At 40.6% G+C, this 25,565-nt stretch overlaps 1 protein-coding gene across 1 annotated transcript; it reads right to left on the reverse strand.

Annotated features, from left to right (window-relative positions):
- Positions 1-3,480: 3,480 nt before the first annotated feature.
- myd88 (MYD88 innate immune signal transduction adaptor) lies at positions 3,481-21,885 on the reverse strand. The gene is made up of 6 exons (XM_060823764.1): positions 21,732-21,885; positions 21,074-21,438; positions 14,456-14,566; positions 11,740-11,920; positions 11,055-11,146; positions 3,481-6,488 (listed from the first exon to the last, which is right to left on the reverse strand). Exons 2-6 carry the CDS (start codon positions 21,408-21,410, stop codon positions 6,334-6,336), a joined length of 876 nt encoding a protein of 291 aa, XP_060679747.1. The 5' UTR covers positions 21,411-21,438; positions 21,732-21,885; the 3' UTR covers positions 3,481-6,333.
- Between the last annotated feature and the right edge of the window lie 3,680 nt (positions 21,886-25,565).

The following is a 25,565-nucleotide window of genomic DNA, read 5'->3' on the forward strand; positions in this document are numbered from 1 at the left end:
CCCAGTACGCCATATGCCTTCTTCACAGCACTATTTACCTGGGTGGCAACTTTCAGAGACCTGTGTACATGGACACCAAAATCCCTCTGCTCATCCACACTACCAAGTAGCCTACCATTAGCCCAGTAATCCATCTTCTTGTTACTCCTACCAAAGTGAATGACTTCACACTTAGCTACATTGAACTCCATTTGCCACCTTTCTGCCCAGCTCTGCAACTTATCTATATCCCGCTGTAACTGCCACATCCTTCTTCGCTGTCTACCACTCCACCGACTTTCGTATCATCCGCAAACTTGCTCACCCAGCCTTCAAGCCCCTCCTCCAGATCATTTATAAAAATGACAAACAGCAATGGTCCCAAAACAGATCCTTGTGGAATACCGCTAGTAACTGCACTCCCAGATGAACCTATACCATCAACTACTACCCTCTGTCTCCTTCCAGCCAGCCAATTCCTAATCCAAACCTCTAATGCATCCTCAATGCCATACCTCCGTAATTTTTGCAGTAGCCTACCATGGGGTACCTTATCGAACGCCTTGCTAAAATCCATATACACCACATCTACTGCTTTACCCTCGTCCACTTCCTTGGTCACCTTCTCAAAGAATTCAATAAGGTTTGTGAGGCACGACCTGCCCTTCACAAAACCATGCTGACTATCCTTGATCACATTATTCTTGTCCAGATGTTCATAAATCCTATCCCTTACAATTCTCTCTAAGACTTTGCCCACAACAGAAGTGAGACTCACCGGCCTATAGTTACTAGGGCTGTCCCTACTCCCCTTCTTGAACAAGGGGACCACATTCGCTATCCTCCAGTCTTCTGGCACTATTCCTGTAGACAACGTCGACATAAAAATCAAGGCCAATGGCTCCGCTATCTCCTCCCTAGCTTCCCAGAGGATCCTAGGATAAATGCCATCAGGCCCAGGGGCCTTATCTATTTTCACCCTTTCCAGTATTCCCCGGACCTCTTCCCTACATACCTCAAAGCCATCCATTCTAATCACTTATGACTCAATATTCACATCAGCAACAATGTCCTGTTCCTGAGTGAATACTGATGAAAAGTATTGATTTAGTGTCTCTCCAATCTCCTCCGCCTCCACGCACAACTTCCCACTACTATCCTTGACTGGACCGATACCTACCCTAGTCATCCTTTTATTTCTGACATACCTATAGAAAGCCTTAGGGTTTTCCCTAATCCCACCAACTAAGGACTTCTCATGTCACCTTCTCGCTGCTCTTAGCTCTCTCTTTAGATCCTTCCTGGCTACCTTATAACTCTCAATCGCCCCAACTGAACCTTCATGCCTCATCTTTACATAGGCCGCCCTCTTCCCTTTTACAAGGGATTCCAATTCCTTATTAAACCACGGCTCCCTCACAAGACCCTTTCCTCCCTGCCTGACTGGTACATACTTATCAAGGACACCCAATAGCTGCTCCTTGAACAAGCTCCACATATCATTTGTGTCCTTCCCTTGAAGCCTATTTTTCCAATCCACACATCCTAAGTCATGTCTCACTGCATCATAATTTCCCTGCCCCCAGCTATAACTCATGCACAGCAGCACACACTTATCCCTCTCCATCACTAGAGTAAATGTCACTGAGTTGTGGTCACTGTCCCCGAAGTGCTCACCTACCTCCAAGTCTAACACCTGGCCTGGTTCATTATCTAGAACCAAATCCAGTATGGCCTCACCTCTTGTTGGCCTGTCAACATATTGTGTCAGGAAACCCTCCTGCACACATTGAACAAATACCGACCCATCTAACAAACTCGAGCTATAGCTTTCCCAGTCAATATCTGGGAAGTTAAAGTCCCCCATAACAACCACCATACTACTTTCACTCTTCTCCTGAATCATCCTTGCAATACTTTCCTCTACGTCTCTCGGACTATTAGGAGGCCTGTAGAAAACTCCTAACAGGGTGACCTCACCGTTCCTATTTCTAACCTCAGGTGCCTCTGAGGTTGTCGGGGCAGATAACACTTGAAACAAGTATAGGATGCATTGAGTGTATTCTGCTCTGCTTCACTTTATAGCCCATGACCTTGTGCAGGACATTTGTTTGACATTTCTAGAATCTGTCGTTTCGTGTCATTTAATAAGTTGCAAAATTCTTTTTTCGCACATTGAGGGTTACCAGTCCAGGTTTTAGACTTGCTGTGACAGAGACGGGTGGCTTTTGCTTGCCATCTATTATGTGCAACTTGAGCTTTCTTCTTGGGCATGCAGAGTAATTTGGCCTCTTGCCACAAGTACAGTGCCATTATAAACTTCAAACCTTACTTCTGCGGGTTTCATTTTTGGATTGCTATGTGAAGTCAATGCACAGATCTGTGAAGGTAAAGAAATTGCATACCATCTGTAGCTGCTTTTTCTTTCTGCTTCCTTCTAGTTTTCTCATAGCCTCTTGCAATGAGAACAGTGGACATTCCTTTGTGAGATATCCTCCACAGTATTTTAATCCTGCCCCTGTTCATGGTTTCTTTCCCCCTTTGGGCCTTGAGTACCTATCAGCATAACGTACGACTGGTCTATTTTGCAATTAGTATATTATTGTTTTGTTTTGCTGCTGTATCTTGCTTTTGTTTAAAAACATATGCATGTTATTACTACTTTTTCTTGCAACATGCCAAGTGGAAGTTGTGATTTCCTACAATTTTTATGTATTGCTTTCTAGGAAATGGCCAACGCTATTGAAGGCAGAATTTATTGCATTTAAGACAACTAAATTGCTTGCTCAGCCATTTTGAAGATGTTGAGGAGTCAAACATGTTGCTTTGGATTTGGAGTCGCACACAGACTTGACCAGGTAAGGGTCATATTTTTCCCTACCTAATAAAAGACACTATTGAATTAGATGAATTTTTACAGCAATTTCATGATGAATAATAGCTTTTTATTCAGATTCATTTGATTAACTGAATATAAATTTACCAAATTGTCAAAGTGGGATTTGAGCTCATGACTTTGATCATAGGTCTTTAGATTTAATACTCCCATACCACCATACTATACCATCATACTCTTTAATATCATAGTTACACTCATTAAATAATCTAGTTATTGATGAAAAAAGTCAAGCTTTCTGATCTTAATATTATCTTACAATTAATTCCAGCTCAACCCACAGGTATTGAGACACCTCTGGATTTGCTATCACTGAGGACCAAATGTCATGGCACCTACAACTGTGCTTTGGTGTATATAAATATAAATTAATTCAATTGAAATAAAAGGAAGAAGGAAGCCATGCATAATTGGTTCTAACCTTTAAGATGAGTGTTTTGTGCAGACATGTTATTTTCATCACTGAGGGAAAAAACAACTATTACGATCATATCAACCACTGGTGAAGCATTAGAGAAACTTGAAACTGGACTTCTATAAAATTTTTATTATTTTAGCTGTTTTTTACATTAAAAATACATAAAACATTAATGAAAAAACATGACAATTTTACTGAATATGTAACAGCCAAGAGGAATAAAAAAGCCCTTTCCACAAGTTGAATTGAAAATTGTCCCCACAGAGGCCAAGAAAAAGTTCATTTTTCTTAAGTTGTCAGAAAAATAAATGTTAGTTGCAACACATTCTCCTATACATTTTCTGCATCAAGGTGCAAGAGTCACTAACTAACTATTTGTATCTGCACTGAAAATGACTATGGACTTCTTTCAAATCATTTCAGATGATATTTAATGATCAGACATCAGCATGGGACTGGAGTCACAAATAAGCTAAATTACCACTATTGGTATTGATGACATATTTCCTTCCCCAAAGGACATTAATGAAACGGTTGTTTTTTTACAATAGTCTCAGAGCTTTATGGGCATCTGTATTGATATCAGTTATTTTTAGGTTTTTCTCCAAAGCAGTATACAGATTCTCAGTGACATGCTGGGATGTACATATAATTGAAAACATAAATGCTCGCTAGTAGGTCAATGCTAGCATTTATGCTTCAAATAAACCTCCTTTCAGATTTCTTCATCTAACCAATCAACATATTTTATTCCTTTCCCTTCATGTGCCTGTCTAGCTCCTCCTTAAATGCATCTGCTACTTATCTCAACAACTCCTTTTGGTGACTATTCCACCTTACTATTAATGGTAAGGGATGACATGTAAATGTTCTACTGGGTTCACAAGTTACTACTTTACACTGACCACTTCTGGTTCTGGACTCCACCAAAAACTTGTATTTTCTGGAACTTTGAATGTTATAAAAAGATCTAAAGTGTTTAGGTGAAGCAAAATCTAAACAAAGTTTGACACTAAAATACATGATATTATGGATGATGACTAAAAGTTTGGTCAGAGATGTGTTTGAAGGAGTATCTTCAAAGACAAAAGTAAAATAAGGATGCATAGAGATTAAAGGCAGGAATTTAGGGTCATCTCAGCTGAAGGCACAATAATCAGTTTTAAGGTCACAGATTAAGGTCACAGATGGTTAGGAAGCTAAAACTTGAAGATATCTTTGTTATAGGCTGGATGAGGTTACAGTAATATGAAGTAGAGAACCCTTGGAAGGAATTGAATACAAAGGCTACAAAAATTATATAAAAAAGGACCTTGTTAATCTGGGAGCAATAGGAGATCAGTAATCACAGGGGCAATGGGTGAACAAGACTGAATGCTAGTTTAAATATAGGCTGCAGAGTTTTGGATGACCTTAAATTTCAGAGAATGGAACATGTGTCAAACTAACCAGGAATGGAATGGTCAACTCTGGAGCTAACATGGACACATGTCAGAGTTTCAGCAACAGATAATTTAAGACAGTAGCAGAATCAGATGTTATGGAAGAGGAAATAGACATTTTTACTGATGACCCAGATAGGTTATCAACAGCTATCTTGGGGTCAAATTCCAACATCAAGATTGTAAAAGGTGTGGTTTAGACTCAGTTATTAAAAACATTAGAGTTGGTGTCCAGGGAACAAATTTTATAACAGAGATTTTGTTTTTTATTCATTCGCAGGATGTGGATATCACTGGCTAGGCCAGCATTTATTGCGAAGAGTCAGTCATATTGATGTGGGTCTGGAGTCACATGTAGGTGAGAGCAATAGTTTCCTTCCATAAAGAGCATTAGTGAACTAGCTGGGTTTTCCTGATAATTGACAACAGTTTTATGATCATTATTAGACTCTCATTTTCAGATTTTTAAATGTCTTTAATTTTCCCAGTATTTCACTGGAGGAAATTTCTGCTTATCAAATATTGACGTCAGACAAGTAGTCTGACAATGTAGAAACAGTTAAGAGGTTCAAAGTTTGTGAGAAGATTTGTAGCTCGGGTGCTTGTTGTTGTGGTTCTGATCGCCGAGCTGGGAATTTGTGTTGCAGACCTTTCATCCCCTGTCGAGGTGACATCCTCAGTGCTTGGGAGCCTCCTGTGAAGCGCTTCTGTGATCTTTCCTTGTGGCTAGTCCTTGCATGGACTGCACAAAACACTACATAGGACAAACAGGAAGACAGCTAATGATACGCATCCATGAACACCAACTTGTCACGAAACGACACGACCGGCTATCCTTAGTAGCCACACACAGGCAGATGACAAGCAACATGAATTCGACTGGGACAACACTACTATTATAGGACAAGCCAAACAGAGAACAGCCAGGAAATTCCTAAAGGTATGGCACTCATCCACAGATTCAATCAATAAGCACATCGACCTGGACCCAATATACCGACCACTGCAACGGACAGATGGAACTGACAACCGGAAGCGGCAGATTCAAACCACCACAAATGCTGGAGGAAAGATCACAGAAACGCTTCACAGGAGGTTCCCAAGCACTGAGGATATCACCTAGACAGGGGACGAAACGTCTGGAACACAAATTCCCAGCTCGGCGAACAGAACCACAACAATTAAGAAGTTGAGAGAAGTGGTTGTAAGGCCATGCTAGGTATTGAGGTAAATGTGAAAGCTGACACTATTCTAGGCAAACTATGTGTGACAACAGTACCTTTATAGACGTGGTGGATTTGTTTCTATATGAAGCAAAATGTGCTGAATTTAACACTCAAAATAGCTTTGCATCTTAAGGATGGGATCTTGGCTGTATCTTGAAGTTATTCAATACATTTTTTCTTCTGCATCGCTAGTGAGAAGAGACTCAATCCTTTTAATACTGAAGAAAGTAATGTATAGTCAAGATACCAGAGTTGGTCATTTGGAACAGATTTAATGGAATCAGCTTGTGGTAGAACCCGAAACCGTCTTCATTCTTACAGTGTAATCACCATAATCACCTAGAGTACCTCCGATCCCTCTAGGGTCTCCTCTCACGGTTGTGAGAGTGCTTTGGCGAGCCTCTTCCAGAACCACGCTTTGGTGCTTGGGTTTGTGTAATCACACAACGTGATGTGACGGAGAATGCTTGGAAATTCCCTCTTGATTTGCTTGTACTTGACAGGGATCAGGCGCTTGTCTCGGGCACCTGTGGGATTTGAAATCAATGTCAGATTTAATATTCACTCCTCTATTTAAGATTTTCTCTCTGATGTCCTTCCTGCCTCTTATTGTCTTGGGTGGGAATGATATACTCCAAACATCCTGTGGTATCATTGCTTCCCAACAAAATTCTTCACAGAAGGCTACTGATCCCACAGCTCACAACACAAACACTACTAAATACCCCTTTATCATTAAGCTACACTTCCCTGAATATTTTCTTGTGTTTAACTACTTCGTTCTGAAGTATTGTATAGTTTAAGTTGCATAGTAGGATATTAGTAATCCTAACTTTTCTCTGCCATTTGTTAAAGTATTAGTGTATTTACAATAATTCACCCCCATTGTCTGATAATGTTACTCTGTAACCCCAAGAATCTTTGTATGAAAAAACTCCTGCTGTGCACCTTTGGTTATTGAATTAACTGCTAATTTTATGTACATGTGCAAGTCCAGGTAACAGTGTTAAAAAAAAGTCATTCTTAGTCAGGAAGGATGTAGAAAACACTAAGCCGGTGTTTAATAGACATTCTATAAACTTGAAACTTTCCAGCTGGTGTCAACGATAGCAATCAGGAAATGCAACCATTTTTCTTCATCCCATTCCTTGCAATACTGATCAGCTCTGGTTGAGGTCAGTCAAGACAGACACAGAAAAGGAAGCACATCTGGAAGTGCTGTGTTGATTCGGTCGCCCAAGATAGAAGTGGAAAGGTCTAGGAAGGGGAGGGAGGAGTCTGAGACGGTCCAGGTGAATTTGAGGTTGGGGTGGAAGGTGTTGATAAAGTGGATGAATTGTTCAACCTCCTCGTGGGAGCATGAGGCAGCGCCGATACAATCATCGATGTAGCGGAGGAAAAGGTGGGGGGTGGTGCCAGTGTAGTTGCGGAAGATGGACTGTTCCACATATCCTACGAAGAGGCAGGCATAGCTGGGGCCCATGCGGGTGCGCATGGCAACTCCTTTGGTTTGGGGGAAGTGGCGACTGACTCCCACAGCCATCTACTACAAACCGACTGACTCCCACAGCTACCTAGACTACACCTCCTCCCACCCTGCCCCCTGTAAAAACGCCATCCCATATTCCCAATTCCTTCGTCTCCACCACATCTGCTCCCAGGAGGACCAGTTCCAATACCGTATAGCCCAGATGGCCTCCTTCTTCAAGGACCGCAGATTCCCCCAGACGTGATCGATGATGCCCTCCACCGCATCTCCTCCACTTCCCACTCCTCCGCCTTTGAGCCCCACCCCTCCTCCCTTACTTCTCTCCAAGGCCCCAAGGGATCCTTCCATATCTGCCACAAATTTACCTGCACCTCCACACACACCATCTATTGCATCCGCTGCACCCGATGTGGCCTCCTCTATATTGGGGACACAGGCCGTCTACTTGTGGAACGTTTCAGAGAGCATCTCTGGGACACCCGGACCAACCAACCCAACCACCCCGTGGCTCAACACTTTAACTCCCCCTCCCACTCCACCAAGGACATGCAGGTCCTTGGACTCCTCCATCGCCAGACCATAACACGACGGTTGGAGGAAGAGTGCCTCATCTTCCGCCTAGGAACCCTCCAACCACAAGGGATGAACTCAGATTTCTCCAGTTTCCTCATTTCCCCTCCCCCCACCTTGTCTCAGTCAAATCCCTCGAACTCAGCACCACCCTCCTAACCTGCAATCTTCTTCCTGACCTCTCCGCCCCCACCCCACTCCGGCCTATCACCTTTACCTTGACCTCCTTCCACCTATCACATCTCCATCGCCCCTCCCCCAAGTCCCTCCTCCCTACCTTTTATCTTAGCCTGCTGGACACACTTTCCTCATTCCTAATGAAGGGCTTATGCCTGAAACGTCGAATCTCCTGTTCCTTGGATGCTGCCTGACCTGCTGTGCTTTTCCAGCAACACATTTTCAGCTCTGATCTCCAGCATCTGCAGACCTCACTTTCTCCTGGATCTTCAGAGACCCTGATTTATCCCATAAGACACAGAAGCAGAAGTAGGCCTTCAGCTCATTGAGTCTGCTGCATGGTTCAACAAGATTATGGAGTTGAGATTGATCACCTCCATTTTCCTGTCTTTTCCCTTTCACCCTCAAGTCTGTCACTGATTAAAAAAATCTCTTAATTACCCAGTCTCTTCAGCCGTCTGCACTAATTCCATTGATTCATTACCTCACGAACATCCTTCTCATCTCTCTCTGAAAGGACTGCTCAGAGGTCTTGATAAAATAAAATACCAACCTGTATAGGACCTCACATTTTCTCTCCTTGTACAATAAACTGGAATGGAAGTCAGGGATTGCTATATGGCTAAAATACTGGGAAAGCTTTCCAACTTTGAAAAATCAAATGGTACACACACAAAGGGCAATGTTGCTTTTTTAAGCAAATGGTATCAGGAGTCTTTAAAGGGAAAACTTCCTGATGACAGCCCATCAGATTAGTCCAGCTGCATTTTGTCATGGACCTGAAAGTGCAGTGCATCTGAAGACACCCACAACCAGTAATCTAAAAACATCTCTCTATCTCTTTCTTCCTCTCCTTTCCATGTGTGAAAAGACAAATCATGAAACTTGAGAGAATTCTAACCCAAGAAAAGACTTAATTGTATTCAATCAATCATCAAATTGAAAAATTACTATAACTCTGCAGACAACTAAAATTGAAAGAATTGAGATTCAGATTTTTGTTTTCGAAGTCTATAGTTTTCCAACCATTATATTTATGTAAAGCTATCTATCTCCTGTTTGTCTTATTTGTGAATAAGTGAGTGTGTATTTAGGGGTTCCAAAGGGATATAGTAATCCTAACTTCTCTCTGCCATTTATTAAAGAATTAGTCTATTTACAATAGTTAGTCATTTCCTTGTTAATAACAACCTGGTTTGAATAACTTTTGTCTGGAAAAGCAGTCATTCCAAAAAAAAAGGATCACCTTTGTGATTAAAGTTGGGTACTTGCACATTTGTGATGACTTGTGAAATAGTGTAGCTGAATTATTAGAGGACTTTTCCCAGTGAAGTTGTAAGATTTAAGATGGGTGATTTATTGTGCACCTGAAGCACTCAAATAGACTCCAGTTCTGAGGTATATTCAATCTTCACAAGTATAAATTCATTTACCCAACTAGTTACTTGGGAGATGTGACAAATCAAAAGTGGTTCTCATTCACTAGTAACTATACAATTGATCAACTCAACTTATCACTACATCCTCATCCCTCCCTTCCAACATCCCTGACCACTGTCCTCAAAACCTCAACTACTTCTCCCAAGTCTGCCTGAGACTTCATGAATGAAAGTACTTCCTGCACATATGCAGATGCACTGGCAGTTCCTGTGGCTTTGCGATTAATTATATTACAGACAGCAGCCTGCATTAAAGGTGATAAAGATTGAACAAAGACTGAAAAGAAGACACCACTAGTTTAGTGCCCTTCTTCTTTTCCTGTTCCTCCTGTTCCACTTTCCCTTATCACTGGAGATCTTACTGTTTCTCTTCCACAGTCTCTAGCCACTCCCTTCAGTCCCTTCCTACCACTTGTTCTTCCAACCTGTCCCAAACAGAGGTGAAGGAATTGGGTGGGAATAAGTGGAAGTGAGCCAGTAGCAAAAAAGAGCAAATATGGACCCTGGTGGGGGCAGAGGTCACAAACAGAGCCGTGAGAATGAGGGCGAGTGAGCTTGAAGAGTAGGCAGTCAGCAGGAGTGAGCAGTGAGTGGAGTGTTTCAAGAAATGAATGGAACACCACTGTATTGATGTAAATAGTTGGAGAAACTGTGCATGCACCCATGAAAGTATGGGAGTGGGCTTAAAAGAAAAGTACAGTAGATGCTGGAGATTTGAAATTGGAGAAACTCAGACAAATTACTGGAAAAGCTCAGCAGGTTTGGTAGCATCTGTGGAGAAAAATCAGAGTTCACGTTTCAGGTCCTTCCTCAGAACTGGACCCAAAATGTTAACTCTGATCTTTCTCCACAGGTGCTGCTGAGCTTTTTCCAGCAACTTGTTTTTGATTCTGATTTCCAGTACCCACAGTTCTTTGGGTTTTTATTTTGCTGAATAAACTCAGTAGGTAGCATCAACAGAGAGAGGAACAAAGTTATAGGCACAAGTGCAGTACGATGCTTTTTTAGTTCTGAAGCGTCATGCTGATTTTGAAACATTAAATCTTTCTCACTACAAATACCAACAGAGCTACTGAGTTTCTCCAGGGATTTCCTTTTTGATTTGGGAGCAAACTACTTCAGTTCCTTTCCACGTTCAGCAGGACTGGAATTAGAGTTTCATTAAAAAGACATTAAAACTCATCAGCAACATTATTTGAGAGAAAAATATTAAGATACATAAGGAGTTATGGCAACAGCCCATATAGATTGGAAAACAAAAGTGAAAATTGCAAATCCTGAAGCAGATGTGAGTTAAAACCCTAGATAGTGAAATAACTTAGAAGGACTAGAAACTGCAAGATAAGTAACTTCAATAGATATTGTAATAACTTCAATAGATAATAGTAACTTCAACACAATAAAGTTAAATGCTTTACCTGGGCTAAGACTCAGAGCAAACTTTGTTTGAAAGTCACATTCATTACTGACCAAATAGTCATCCGAGATTATCGCCACCATTCTTTTACACCTGTCATTAAAAGGTGGAGAAAACAATCATGAGACTCCAATCAAACAGTCAATAATTCATTTCATTCTTCTTAACATTTTAATTCTTGCTTTTGATCTTTCTTGTAAGTGTTGATTTCTGCTTAGATAACAAATATGTGGTCAATTGAATACAGAAAAACAGACAAAAGGCAAGTGATGATCTAAATAGGATATGGGATTCTAGAGCTTGAGAACTAAGTCATTGACCAGTAATAAGATTTTTGAGATGGGCTTTGAACTGAAAATAAAAACATTGCTCCCAAATCTCAACACGAGCGAGGAAGCATATCAGGTTATTCTAACTCTGCTTGAGTGGACTGACGATACCCGACTCACGCTTAGCATTGTACCTACCTATGGTTTTTCCTTCAGTCAGGGACTGATATGAGAGAACCTGAACTGAAAATTCCTTCTGTTTTAGGTGATGCGTTTGCTGATGGAATACACTCGCCTTGCATAATTTTGCAATGAGAAATACTGAAATCCTTTCCTTAGTCAATTATTGGGAACAGTAAGTCAACACATCAAAAAAATTTGTTCGTTTCACATTCTACCCAAACTATTTCTGCATACCTTTTCTCAATAAGCTCGCTGGTGATGGTCCAGACACATGACCCTGGCAGCACATCGCGGTCAAATACACACAACTTCAGTTTGCACTCAGACTGCTCAAGCTGCTTGATCATCTCATGGACAAACTCAATATCAGCTTGACAATAACAAATGAAGGCATCAAAGAACTCGGGTGCAGCTCCTGCAAGACATGGCAATTTATTAATCCATCATCTACTACATGCTACTCTCTGATAATTCCCATACTGCTCCATCACTATAGTTTTCCTTGTTTAAACCATGGGTTCATTGTAGACCAACCGGCAGACACGGACTACTAGCATTATCATTGTGTCTACTTCAGTTCTAAGAATAATAGTGGAAACTACACAAATATCTTTCCTTTCACATAAGTCCCATATTATCACTCAATTTTGCGCAAAAGTCTGGCCTCTTTGAATGTTTTTCCTCCGTTCTAAGATTCATCTCACATACTGCTGCTCTCCAATGTTGCTAAATGGGGAGGCAATCGCCTAGTAATATTATCGCTGGACTGCTAATCCAGAGACACAGGCAATGTTTCCAGTTAGAATCCCTACATGGCAGATAGTGGAATTTGAATTCAATAAATATCTGGAAATAAGAGTCTAATGATGACCATGAATCCATTGTCAACTGTCAGAAAAAAAAACATCTGGTTCACTAATGTCCTTTGAGGAAGAAACTGCCATCCTTGCCTGATCTTGCCTACATGTGACTTCAGACCCACAGCAATGTGGTTGGCTCTTAACTGCTCTCTGCACAATCAGGAATGGGCAATAAATGCAATGCCTAGCCAGTGACACCCTCATCCCATTAATGAATAAAAATAAATTGTTTTCACTTAATCAAACCTCGTGTTATGATACAAGATCGCGGACTGGAGAACAAAATATAGAGTTGATTTTGTAACGTGTGTCTTTCAAGTAATTTGTATAGTATATTGTAATATACTATAGTCTGTTGAAGTATGCCGTTGAGAGTGTGGGGCTAGTAAAGCACATCAGGTCAGGCAGCATCCAAGGAGTAGGAGAGTCAACATTTTGGGCAAAGCCCTTCATCAGGAATGAGGCTATGAGCCAAGAGGGGTGATGAGATAAATGAGGGGTGGGACTGGGGGGGAAGGTAGCTGAGAGTGCAATTGGTGGATGAAGGTGGGGGTAATGGTGATAGGTTGGAGCGGAGGCTGGAGCAGATAGATGGGAAGGAAGATGGACAGGTAGGACAGTCATGAGGGCACTGCTGAATTGGGAGGTTGGAACTGGGATAAGGTGAGGGTAGGGGAAATAAGGAAACTGGTGAAATCCACATTGATGCTGTGGGGTTAGAGAGTCCCGAGGTGGAAGATGAGGCATCCTTTTTCCAGCTGTCGGGTAGTTAGGGAGTGGCAATGTAGGATGCCCAGGATCTGCATGTCCTTGGCGGAGTGGGAGGGGGAGTTGAAGCATTCAGCTATGGGGCAGTGGGGTTAGTTGGTGTGGGTGTCCAGGAGATGTTCTCTAAATCACTCTGCAAGTAGGCATTCTGTCTCCCCAACGTAGAGGAGATCACATTGGGAGCAACAGATACAGTAAATGACTTGGTGGAAGTGCAGGTAAAACTTTGATGGATGTGGAACGGAGGGAGGTGTGGGCGCAAGGTTTGCAATTCCTGGGGTGGCAGGGGAGGGTGGATTGTTGGGGGGCATGGACCTAACGAAGGACTTGTGGAGGGAATGGTCTTTACGGAAAGCGGATGGGGTGGGGAAAGAAATATATTTCTGGTGATGGGGTCCATTTGTACGTGGCGGAAATGACGGAGGAAGATGCAATGTATACGGAGGTTGGTGGGGTGGGGTTCGAGAACAGAGGTGTGGGAAGTGGATGAGATGCATTGAAGTATGCCACCCAGTGAGTATTTGAAACGCAAGACAGTATGGTGACAGAGTTTGGAAAGGTGTCAATCTTTTGCCATAGGGAGGCAAACTTGGATTAGGAGCAATATGCCTTGTTTGTTCCTCGGTGACACATGCAAGTGGGTTGGCCCACACTTAAACTTGGCCCATTTCTGCTCAATCTGTGTGGGAAATAGGTTGCTCTTACAGGACACACTGATTGACGACCAGGCATTGTTGTCATTCCTCAAATTTGGCAAGGTATGACAAGCTAAAGGGAAATTTGTCTTGATTTTATCCCCCACCTATATATAAATAAGCTGAATTTTAAATTCAAACCATCTCTGCAATTAGTTTAAGCTATCCTCTGTGTTGAGCTAGAAATTTCATCTTTTCATATAAACTAAATATATATATATATTCCCAAATTTCAGCATTCCTGCTCTTAGAGAGCAAATATTATGGCTTTTAGTTGGATTTAGTATAGCAACTTAGAGGAGATGGAAGCCTGGTGTAATATCACTAAGTTAGTAATCTAAAGGCCCAAGCTAATACTGAGGGGTGTAGACTGAAACCCCAACGCAACATTTGAAATTGGAATTCTGTAACAGTTCTGGAATTGAAAGCTAGTCTCCATGGTGGTGATCATGAAACCATCAACAATTGTCATAACGCATCTAGTTCACTTTATAGTCCAAACTCTTAGATGTTTGGAACTTGATTTGGTAAGGTAATCAATCGGAAAGAGCAGTCTTCTAGGAACTGATAGCAGTTGTAGTTTCATTAATATTAGAGGAAAATGAAATGATATTGCATTCTGTTTACCTGTAGGGTCATCTTTTATTGTTATTCCTCCTGGTCTTAGGGTCTTGGACTCACTGCTATCCACTGATTGCACTTGAACTGGTTTATTAAGGTATCGTCGACAGCTTGCTTCTGTTAAAAAAAGGATGAGGTCATGAGTTCAGTAATCCAAACAGAACCCAAACCCAAAGTAGGTTTTCCCAATACCTGCATCTCACCCCCTCTTCACATTTTGGTTTGTTCAGATAGTTTAGTACTACAGCCACGCGTGGTTTTAGATACTGAAATTCCTTACCCAGAATATATACTGTGTACATGCTACCCTCAAGTGATTCTTTCAAATGGTGTTCAACATGCTGGAGTTGAGACAGGTTTCACGAAGGACTGAGATATGGCTAATGTCAATTCTGAATGAAATGTTTTGAAATTTGTGATTTTTTTTGTCATCCTTTATAATGGCACAAGAATAGGCACAATGAAGACTTTGGTAGAAATCTGAAAATATACTTAAGTTAATGCCAGTGTAAGATCAGTGGCTTAAAAGCTTATAATTTATAATGCTCTGGATGTTAACAACATTTCTCTAACCTTGACTGGAACCCACTCCTACTCTCAGTGGAGAAGGAAGATTCTGCTGTGATATTCTTAGAACACACCTGAGAGGTAGAAATCACTGCTTTTTTAAATATATTTGCACTACAGCAACACACTAAAGCTTCTTCAAATCACTTTTCAAACTCGTGAAATCCACTGTCTGGATAAATACAAAGGCATGGGGAAATGAATAAAAACATGCATTTATAACCACCTGGAAGTGCCTTAAAGAGCTTTATAAATCAATTAGGCCTTTTTGAAATGTAGTTACAGTCATATTATAAGCAATTAGAAAACAGTAAACTCCCACAAAAAGTATTGTGATAAAGAATAATTGTTTTTTTTCTGAGTGACGTTAATTGAGGGATGTTCATTCACTAAGATATCAGGCAAAACTTCTCTGCTTCTCTTTGAAATAGTTACCATAAGATCTTTTACATTCAAGCATTGTGATTCAAACAAAAGACTCTAAGCCACAGCTGATACTTCATCTCTGACATCATCACTTCCAAGTTCCTAACCAAATCTGACGCTATACTGGTTTAGGATATACAAAATCCTAAACAAATCACAAGCTAATAGTACACATGAATTGCACTGGCCCAAGAAGTGGCACAGCATTGTTTTCTCAAAGTAATTTAGGGATGGGCTATGAATTCTGGTCCTGCCTCAACCTGGGAATAAATGGGAGATAATAACATATTAGTAATGTCACCAGAATGGTAATTCAGAACCCTAGGCTATTGTCCTGGGTACATGGGTTTAGAATCCCACCATGATATTGAATTGAATTCAATAATAAAGTAAAAAACTAGCTTAATACTGATATGTAACCACTGTTAATTGTTGTTAAAAATAAATACTATGTGGTTCACAAATGTACTTCAGGGAAGAAAATCCGTTGTCCTTACCAATTATGGTGTACTTGAAACTCCAGGCCAAAACAATTCGGCTAACTCTTAACTACTATTAGGTATGAGCAAAGAATGCCAGCCTAGTCAATGACACCCACATCCGGTGAACAAATTTTAAAATATTAAATAAAGCCATGAATCAGTTTTCCCTTTCTGTAAATGATGCCACCCTAATAATTGTGACATGACTAATCGCTGAAACTGATCGTCAAGCAACAGATTTAGAAAGCCGGAATTCCAGAGCAGTATTTCCCAATCTGTTAACAACATGACCCTGTTTTGGTGCTTGCAGTTTCCGAGATCCCAAGAACTTTAAGAATGAGAGGAGGTAGAGTAATGGTGATGTTAAATATATTTGTGTGTGTGTGTGTGTGTGTGAGAGAGAGTGAGAGAGAGTGAGAGAGAGAGGGTGTGTGGGGGGGGGAGGGTGGTGTGGTGGGCAAAGAGAAGTGGAGGGGGGAAGAAGTAAAAGGTCTATGTGAGCTTGTGAAGGGTGAACTCTCTAATTTAAGTTATGAAGCAATCAACCTTGCCCTCAGGTTTTGCAGGACAGGATTCAGACTTCCTGGTTCAAGCAGTTAGGTTACACCCATTATTACAAAGATTTAAAGAGGCTGTGCAACATATCGCACCCAAGCTCCACAACAGCCATTACTGCCTCCGAGCTCGTGACCCTGAGGTTTTGGCTAACTGGGAGAAGCCCTCTTCTACAGGTTGTTATTGCAGAGGTAGCATCTTGATGAATCAAACTGCAATAAAACTAAAGCAAACCAATGAAACAGTTCCAAATTGTTTCATCTCATTTCTTATAAAAAAAGGTAGTTACGTGACCTTTCCTCTAATTAAACCTTCAAGATCTGAAATGGAAACTTAAAACTAGTTCCTCAAATTACGTCAACAGCAGAACTATACAAAAAAAACACATCGAATTGCATTGAAAAAATAAAATCATAGCCATTCTGTGATGCATTATTTGACATTACTGCACTGATATGTCAGTTCTTGTACTTGAATAATGCCTCCGTTACAAAAACCACAGACGACTGTGATGGTAAGCTGTCAGCATTCAAACTTGGAGAAGCAGACAGTTACTCAAGCATTCTCCATAATTCAAGACTATCATAGCTGATCTGAACTTCTCCCATCTACCCAGCAAGGCCTTTAAATCTTTGTTCACCAAGAATGCTTTTTAGGCAGAGTTAAGTGTATTCAAAGACTCTTCCTCAAAAGATAGTGGTGGCAGAGCTCTAAAGTCCTTCAGAGAGGAAAAAAAATTTCCTCATCTCTGTCTTTAATGGGTGACTCTTCGTTCTAAATTCACCCACAAGTGTAAAACATCCTTCCCACATTCACATCAAGATTCTTTAGGATCTTAAATGATTTAATTAAGTTTACTTAACTCTCCTAAATTGTAGTGGATATAAGCCTAGCCTGTCCAAACTTTTTTCATAAGATAACCTTCCTACCCCAGAAATTATTCTAGCAATCATCTGAATTGCTTCCGATGCATTTAAATCCTTCCATTAAAAAAAAGTCCAATATTGTACATAAACTCCAGATGTAGTCACACTAGTGGGCTATATAACTTAAGCATATCCTATGTATTTTAATATACAATTCCTGAACAATAACATAACTTTCCTATTTACTTGCTCTACCTGCATATTCACCTTTTACAACCGATGCCTAAAAACAACCTTAGGTTCTTCTGCATCTCAGAATCCTGCAATCTCTCACCATTTAGATCAGATGCTTCTTTTCATTCTTCCTTCAAAATTTGGCATTTTCTCCACTCGTTGGATCTCTAAACAATCACTTAATCTATCTACATCCCTCATCACCTCGTTACTCTTTTCATAACTCATGACATTTTTTACCTGTCTTCATATCATCAAATTTAAAAACCATAGTTTCATCCTTCCTTACAAATCATTGTTATAAATTGTGAAAGTTTATGCCCCAGTAATGATCCCTGTGGCACATAACTCATTTCATCTTGCCAACGAGGAAAATATCCACGTGTACCTGCTATTTCCTATTACCGAACCAATCCACTATTGCTGCAAATATGTTACCACCTATGTAAGCTTTTATTTTCTCTATTAACCTTTGATGTTGTTTCTTATCAAATGCAATTTTGGAAATTTAAATAAAGTACACCACCCTTTAACCACAGCAAGTGTTGCTTCCAGAGAGAGTGCCAATGAATTGGTTAAACACTATTTATTTTTCACAAAACCATGTTGACACTTCTTGACTATTTGGTCTCTTCCAGGTGCCCTGCTAGAACATGTTTAATAATACCTTCTAACATTTTCTTGATGGTTAAGCTAATGGGCCTTCTTTATCTTCCTCCCTCTTGGAACAAACGAAATACATTTGCTATTTTCCAAACTAATGAAACCTTATCTGAATCTAGGGAATTTTGTGAAATTAAAAGTAACATATTAACAATCCCACTAATCACTTCTTTTAAGATCCTAGATGCAGTCCATCACGACTAGGTGATTTGAGTGCCAGATCACTTCCTGCTGAATGTCATTTAGAGGTCTTTTGACCCTTTCACTACAATGTGATACAGAAAAGGAGGAATGTAGGAGGTAATGGTCTAGTGGATTATCACTAAATTAGACCCAGGTAATGTTCTGGGGGCGTGAGTTCAAATCCTGCCACAGCAGATGGTGGAATTTGGATTCATTAAAAATCTGGAATTATGAGTCTAATGACAACCATGAGTCCATTGTCAATGTTGGAAAAACCCAACTAGTTCACTAATGCCCTTCAGGGAAGGCAATTGCCATCCTTATACATGATTCCAGACCCATAGAATTTGTGGTTGATTCTTAAACTGCCCTCTGAGCAATTAGGGATGGGTAATAAATGCTAGCTTTGTTAATGAAATGTAGCGGCATTACACACTTTTCAGTCTACCTCGGTACAAGTGACACTGTTAAATAAATATCAATTCAAACTCTTACTGTTTTTATATTTCTAGCTAGCTTTCTCAGATTTTTTTCAATCCCTCTTACTAATCTTCTGATCATGCTTTGCTTTTTTAATCTGCCCAATCTTCTGATTTTCCACTCATCCTTGTGCAATTATGTTCCATTTCCTTTTAGTTTGATACCATCTTTTTAAGTTAACCTTGCATGATGGGTTTCCCCTTGGAATTTTTCTTCCTTGTTGGAACATATCTATTTTGTTCATTCTGAAATATTTTAAGTGTCTGCAACTTTCTGGGCGGCACGGTGACACAATGGTTAGCACTGCGGCCTCACAGCACCAGAGACCCGGGTTCAATTCCTGCCTCAGACGACTGACTGTGTGGAGTTTGCAGTTTCTCCCCGTGTCTGCGTGGGTTTCCTCCGGGTGCTCCGGTTTCCTCCCACAATCCAAAAACGTGCAGGTTAGGTGAATTGGCCATGCTAAATTGCCCGTAGTGTTAGGTGAAGGGGGAAATGTAGGGGAGTGGGTCTGGGTGGGTTGCGCTTCGGCGGGTCAGTGTGGCTTTGTTGGGCCGAAGGGCCTGTTTCCACACTGTAAGCAATTTAATCTAAACTGCATCTCTAATGAATTATCGCTTAACATGATTTGCAAGTTCATTTTAGCCAAGGCTCACAACTGTAGAATTTGTTGCTTCAGTCTCCCTTTTCTCTGTTAAGATGCCATTTACAACCTACTGCTTTTGCTTTGATCAATCTTTTCGATGTCTGCTGCAAGATCTCCTTTCATGGCTCAGTGTGATTTATAATGCCCCTGCGAAGCACCTGTTCTTGTTGACTGAATCATTGTGGCATCAATATAAGCCAAATGAAAAAATACATGGTTGTAAATGTGCTCTGCCCAATGTGTAACAATTATTACTAGTTAAAATTCACACAACACCAGGTTATTGTCCAACATGTTTATTTGGAAGCACTAGCTTTCACAGCGTTGCTCCTTCATGAGGTGGTTGTGGAGGTTAAGATCATATTCACAGAATTTATAGCCACAGGAGTCCAGTGACATGCAGACACGATACAGTAAACAATCTTAGATTAAAACTTTTATCTTTTATAATGGGATATGCTGGTTTCTATTATTCACACCTATTGAATAAAAACCTGAGTTATCTTGAGCATGTAATTTAAAAGAAGTTCTGAGATTTACATAACAAAGAACAGAAGCCAGCATATCCCGTTATAAAAGATGGAAGTTTTAATCTAAGATTGTTTACTGTATCATCTCCATGACACTGGACTCTTTTGGCTATAAATTCTGAGCATGATCTCAACCTTCACAACTACCTGATGAAGGAGCGGCGCTTCACATAAACCTGTTGGACTGTAACCTGATGTGTGAACTTTAACTTTGTCCACCCTAGTACCTCCAATTATTATTAGATTCTTGTTAACATTTTTGTACTTAAGGAAGAAGCCAGAAAGTGCTGGAAATACTCAATGGTGCAATTTTGAGCTTCCCTGTGCCATTCTTGTACATGCACTTTCTAAAATGCCCTGTGAAGTTGAGTAGAAGGAAAGTTGAATATGAGGTCTTGTTGAAATGAATGCACAAATACTTGGAGATGGAAACTCCTCATGATGACCTACAGGTAATTCTGTCTTTTCAAGACTTCAGTTAAATTGAGTGAATGAGGTTTTCAGCAATTCCAAGTTTTCTACCTGCATTAAACCTTGCAGAAGTGAATTCCACATTGTCAAACTGCACAAAAGAGAGTGCAATCAAATCAGTCCAATACTTTTTCCCAGTTTTAGACTATGCCCCTTTTCAGCAGCAACTACGGTTTAAAAATATATCTTTTCACACATATCTCCAAGACCTTAACTTTAGTTTTTGTATTAAGTTACAGATGAATGTTATTTTGCAGTTAGTTACATTGAGAAGGACCGCCAGATTCACTATGACCTTCAAAACCACACTAGGCATCAACAGAACGCTACGTGCATGGCGATTAAACCCTCTTTCTAACTTGTCTGTTCCATTTATTGTGGCAACAGCATCTTGGGAAAAGAAGGGGTGCGAAATCGAAGGTTGAATATGCTCTCTAAGGGAATACAATAAATGATAGATCTTCTTGGAAGAAATAAAACCAATGTATTGGGTCGCTGAAGCGAAAACACAAGAGACTCACCAATATCTGGTGTAACGTCTTCAAGAATATCGTCGCGTTCTATCTTTCGGAGTAACTGCATTAATTTTCCCACAGAAGACCCATCCTTGACTTGCCAATCTTCCAAGAGTTTTCCGGTGGGATTGTCTAATCTTTCGTAGTTCTTAATTTCCAGGTACTCAAAGCCCATCTCCTCGGCCAGCACTGTCCAGTCCGCTGCCACTACAGCTCTCGGATTGAGGAACAGAGCTAGTTTCTTCCTCACCGAGAAGTTCAGTGCAACCAGAGGGATGGAAAAGTAGTCAATGCTTCCCAGTAAATCGGCAGACTCAGTACTTTTCTTCTCACAACTTGCCATTTTGTGACTAAAATATTTGTTCAGAGTTCTGGGCAAAAATGAATTAAAAAAGTACAATTTGAATCAAAGCAAGAAGTCTTCCCTTATTTCAGACATAGCCCACCTCAATCTCACGTCTAAATCTTGAGATAATAACAGTTTACACAAATATCCATCCAAGTGAAACAAGTATTTCAGCAAGCCTAAAAAAAAACTCGCTTTCGTTTCTTTATCTCACAATTTTACCGAGAAACGAAAGTATTCCTTCACGTCGTCAACGCTACACTTCTGCGAGGTGCAAGTCGCACCGAAACTTTTTATCCACTAAAAACGAAAACTTACCAAAGAAAAACCTCAGGCGCACCTTTCTTCCGGAAGACTAAAAATCAGTTAACTATTGCAGCAAATTAAAGCTATCATTTTTATTAAATCACACAATAACTTTTGTTATTTCCTTAGGTCCGCTGCCATTCTCGGGGAAGTGACGCGTCCAAACTGACTGTAAACCAACTCTTTTGGGAGGAGCAGCAATGTTTCATTTCCGCATTGGCCAATTCTTTGGGTTTTGTCTACTTCTGACAAACCTGTGCTAGTTCCGGATCGCCCTGAGTGCATGTCAGTTCCTGCATCAGTGCTTCAGACTGCAGGCTTCTCCTGGTAGACCTGTTGAGCATTTCCAGCACTTTCTGGTTTTATTTCAGGTTTACAGTATCCACAATATTTTGCTTGACTTTTTTTTTCTCCTTAAGTTGCTTCCTGAGATTGACGGATTAGTTGAGAGGCATAGAGATGTACAGCACGGAAGCAGACCTTTTGGTTCAGTAGCAATGGATTGTTTTAGATTCATTTCTCTGACCTGGTGGTTGTTACTGAGGTAATTTATCTTCAACAGTTACATGTCCCTGCATGGCAGTCTCTCAGCGGCCTAACATAGTGGTCTCTAGGCCCGCATTGTGATCTTTCTGTGGCACATGGCAGTCTCTTGGCCTGGCATAGCCTCAGCATGGCCTCGATGTGATTCCAGTGAGGTCTCCATGCCTCAAATTGAAGTACGGTGCAGTCTGGAGTGAAGGCCTCCTGAATTCTGGAGGCTAGGTGACATCATGGTCTGGGTTGGAAGGACCGTTGTTCTGAACTTTTTATTTCTCTGTTTTGTGATTGAATCCAACAAGCTGTAATGCTGAACTTTTAAATGTATTTATTGTTCTATTTTTTCCCCTAAGAACTGGTGCTGAAGCATCTGTACCTAGATACTTTGTAGCTAAATGGTGCCCTAAGTGACGACTTGTAAACTTTTCACTGTACTCATGTGATAATAAAGCTAATTCAATTCAATTCAATAAAACGTCAGTCACCTTGAATCACAGCAGCCCTCGAAGTGAGTCCACTATCACAGGATTGACAACTCTCTAATAATTAAAGATCGGTCTCCAAGATACTACCTTGTACAATTTTGGGATAAAATTAATAAGGGCATTAAAAATATTTGTCTTTGTGGTTTTATTTGAACATTTCTCTACCAAATATGAAAGTGTTGACAATGAAATGAAAGACCATTTTGGTAACAGTTGGCCATCATCCAATTAATTGATCGTTTTGCTTTCCAATTGGCATAGGATGAATATTTGTGAAACATAGAAACTAGGAGCAGGAGTAGACCATTTAGCTCAATGAGCCTGGTCTGCTGTTCAATGTGATAATTACCAATCTTCTATCTCAACTCTATATTCCTGCTCTCTCTCTTTCTGTGTATTCTTGGTTGTCCTCTTACTGTTTATTCTCCAAGGGTTATTGAAAATTATGACTTCAGTCATTCCACCGTGATCATCATAGCTGTCTACCTGCAAACTTACAGGAGTATGCCACTCAACTGTTCAAACCTATTCCACCATTCACAAAGACCATAGCTAATCTGATTACTTCACACATCCACCTACCTTTAATATCTAAAAAATTATCAGTCTCCTTCTTGAATTTACTCACTGACCTGGCATCCGCAGCTTTCTGTGGCAGTGAATTCTACAGCTTCACCATCACCTGAATCACACCATCTCAGTCCAAAATGGTCTACTCATATCCTGAGACTGTGACCCCTGGTTCTAGATTCTCCAACTAGGGAACATTCTCTGGTCTGATCTGGTCTGTTTAGTCCTGTTAGAATTTTAAACTTTACAATCAGATCTTCTTTCATTCTTCTAAACATTCTCCTAGTGAATACAGACCTAGTCAAACCAATCTCTTCTCATGCAAAAATCCTGCCAATTCCTTTAATTAGAGAAGGAATCAAGGGTGAAGGGGAAGGTGGAGTTGAGGATTATCAGATCAGCCATGATCTCATTGGTAGTGCAGATGTGATGGGCTACTTCTCCTAATGGTCTTACCAGCCTAACAAAACTTGGCTGAGCTTCCACAATATAAAGTATAAGTTGTCTTAGCTAGAGAAAACAAAACTGTACACAATACTCCAACTGCAGCTATAGTATAACTGCAGTAAGATGTCCCTACTTCTGAACTCCAATCCTCTTTTAATGAAGGCTGATATACCATTTGCCTTCCAAACTGTTTACTGTACCTGCCTGTTTATAGAACATAGAACAGTACAGCACAGAACAGGCCCTTCAGACCACGCTGCTGTGCCGACCACTGATCCTCATGTATGCACCCTCAAATTTCTGTGACCATATGCATGTCCAGTGGTCTCTTAAATGTCCCAAATGACCTTGCTTCCACAACTGCTGCTGGCAATGCATTCCATGCTCTCACAATCTCTGTGTAAAGAATCCACCTCTGACATACCCTCTATACTTTCCTCCAACCAGCTTAAAACTGTGACCCCTCATGTTAGTCATTTCTGCCCTGGGAAATAGTCTCTGGCTATCGACTCTATCTATGCCTCTCATTATCTTGTATACCTCAATTAGGTCCCCTCTCCTCCTCCTTTTCTCCAATGAAAAAAGTCCGTGCTCAGTCAACCTCTCTTCATAAGATAAGCCCTCCAGTCCAGGCAGCATCCTGGTAAACCTCCTCTGAACCCTCTCCAAAACATCCACATCTTTCCTATAATAGGGTGACCAGAACTGGACACAGTATTCCAAGTGCAGTCGAACCAAAGTTTTACAGAGCTGCAACAAGATCTCACGACTCTTAAACTTATTCCCCCTGTTAATGAAAGCCAAAACACCATATGCTTTCTTAACAACCCTGTCCACTTTGGTGGCCATTTTAAGGGATCTATGTACCTGCACACCAAGACCCCTCTGTTCTTCCACACTGCCAAGAATCCTATCCTTAATCCTGTACTCAGCTTTCATATTCGACCTTCCAAAATGCATCACCTCGCATTTATCCAGGTTGAACTCCATCTGCCACCACTCAGCCCATCTCTGCATCCTGTCAATGTCCCGCTGCAGCCTACAACAGCCCTCTATACTGTCAACGACACCTCCAACCTTTGTGTCATCTGCAAACTTGCTGACCATCCCTCAATCCCCTCATCCAAGTCATTAATAAAAATTACAAACAGTAGAGGCCCAAGGACAGATCTCTATGGAACACCACTCACCACTGACTTCCAGGCAGAATATTTTCCTTCTACTACCATTCACTGTCTTCTGTTGGCCAGCCAATTCTGTATCCAAACAGCTAAGTTCTCCTGTATCCCATTCCTCCTGACCTTCTGAATGAGCCTAACATGGGGAACCTTATCTTCATTAACTAGTGTGCAAGGATACCCTGATCCTTATCTACATCTACATTTCTGAGATTATCATCAAACAATACACTGCCTTTCTTTTTTCAGTTTGAACTGTATATTTTCACTTTAATCAACATTGTACTACATTTATGTTTTTGTGCTCCCATATTCAAGTTATGATGTGGAGATGCCGGTGTTGGACTGGGGTGGACAAAGTTAAAAATCACACAACACCAAGTTATAGTCAAACAGGTTTATTTGGAAGTACAAGCATTCGGAGCGTTCCTCCTTCTTCATGTAACTAGTGGGACAGGATCATACGACATAGCATTTATAGTAAAAGAGCAAAGTGTCATATACATGATGCAATCAGTACATCCAAAAATTGCCCAGTTATCAAACAGGCAACATGCATTTTAAAGTGATGCACAATATGAATGGATGCATGGAGTTAACAAAGAGTGGAAGCATGAAAGTTAGGA

Source organism: Hemiscyllium ocellatum, chromosome 4 (assembly GCF_020745735.1).
Source record: "Hemiscyllium ocellatum isolate sHemOce1 chromosome 4, sHemOce1.pat.X.cur, whole genome shotgun sequence".
NCBI classification, from domain to species: Eukaryota; Metazoa; Chordata; class Chondrichthyes; order Orectolobiformes; family Hemiscylliidae; genus Hemiscyllium; species Hemiscyllium ocellatum.

Bases quoted from the DNA above. Each gene is read 5' to 3' on its own strand.
- myd88 (XM_060823764.1), bottom strand. From the start codon at position 21,410: ATGGCAAGTTGTGAGAAGAAAAGTACTGAGTCTGCCGATTTACTGGGA. The intron at 11,921-14,455 runs GTAAACAGAATG...CATGTCTTGCAG, and splicing joins AATAAAAGATGACCCTACAG to GAGCTGCACCCGAGTTCTTT. The intron at 6,489-11,054 runs GTAAAGCATTTA...CAAATCCCACAG, and splicing joins TGCTCTGAGTCTTAGCCCAG to GTGCCCGAGACAAGCGCCTG.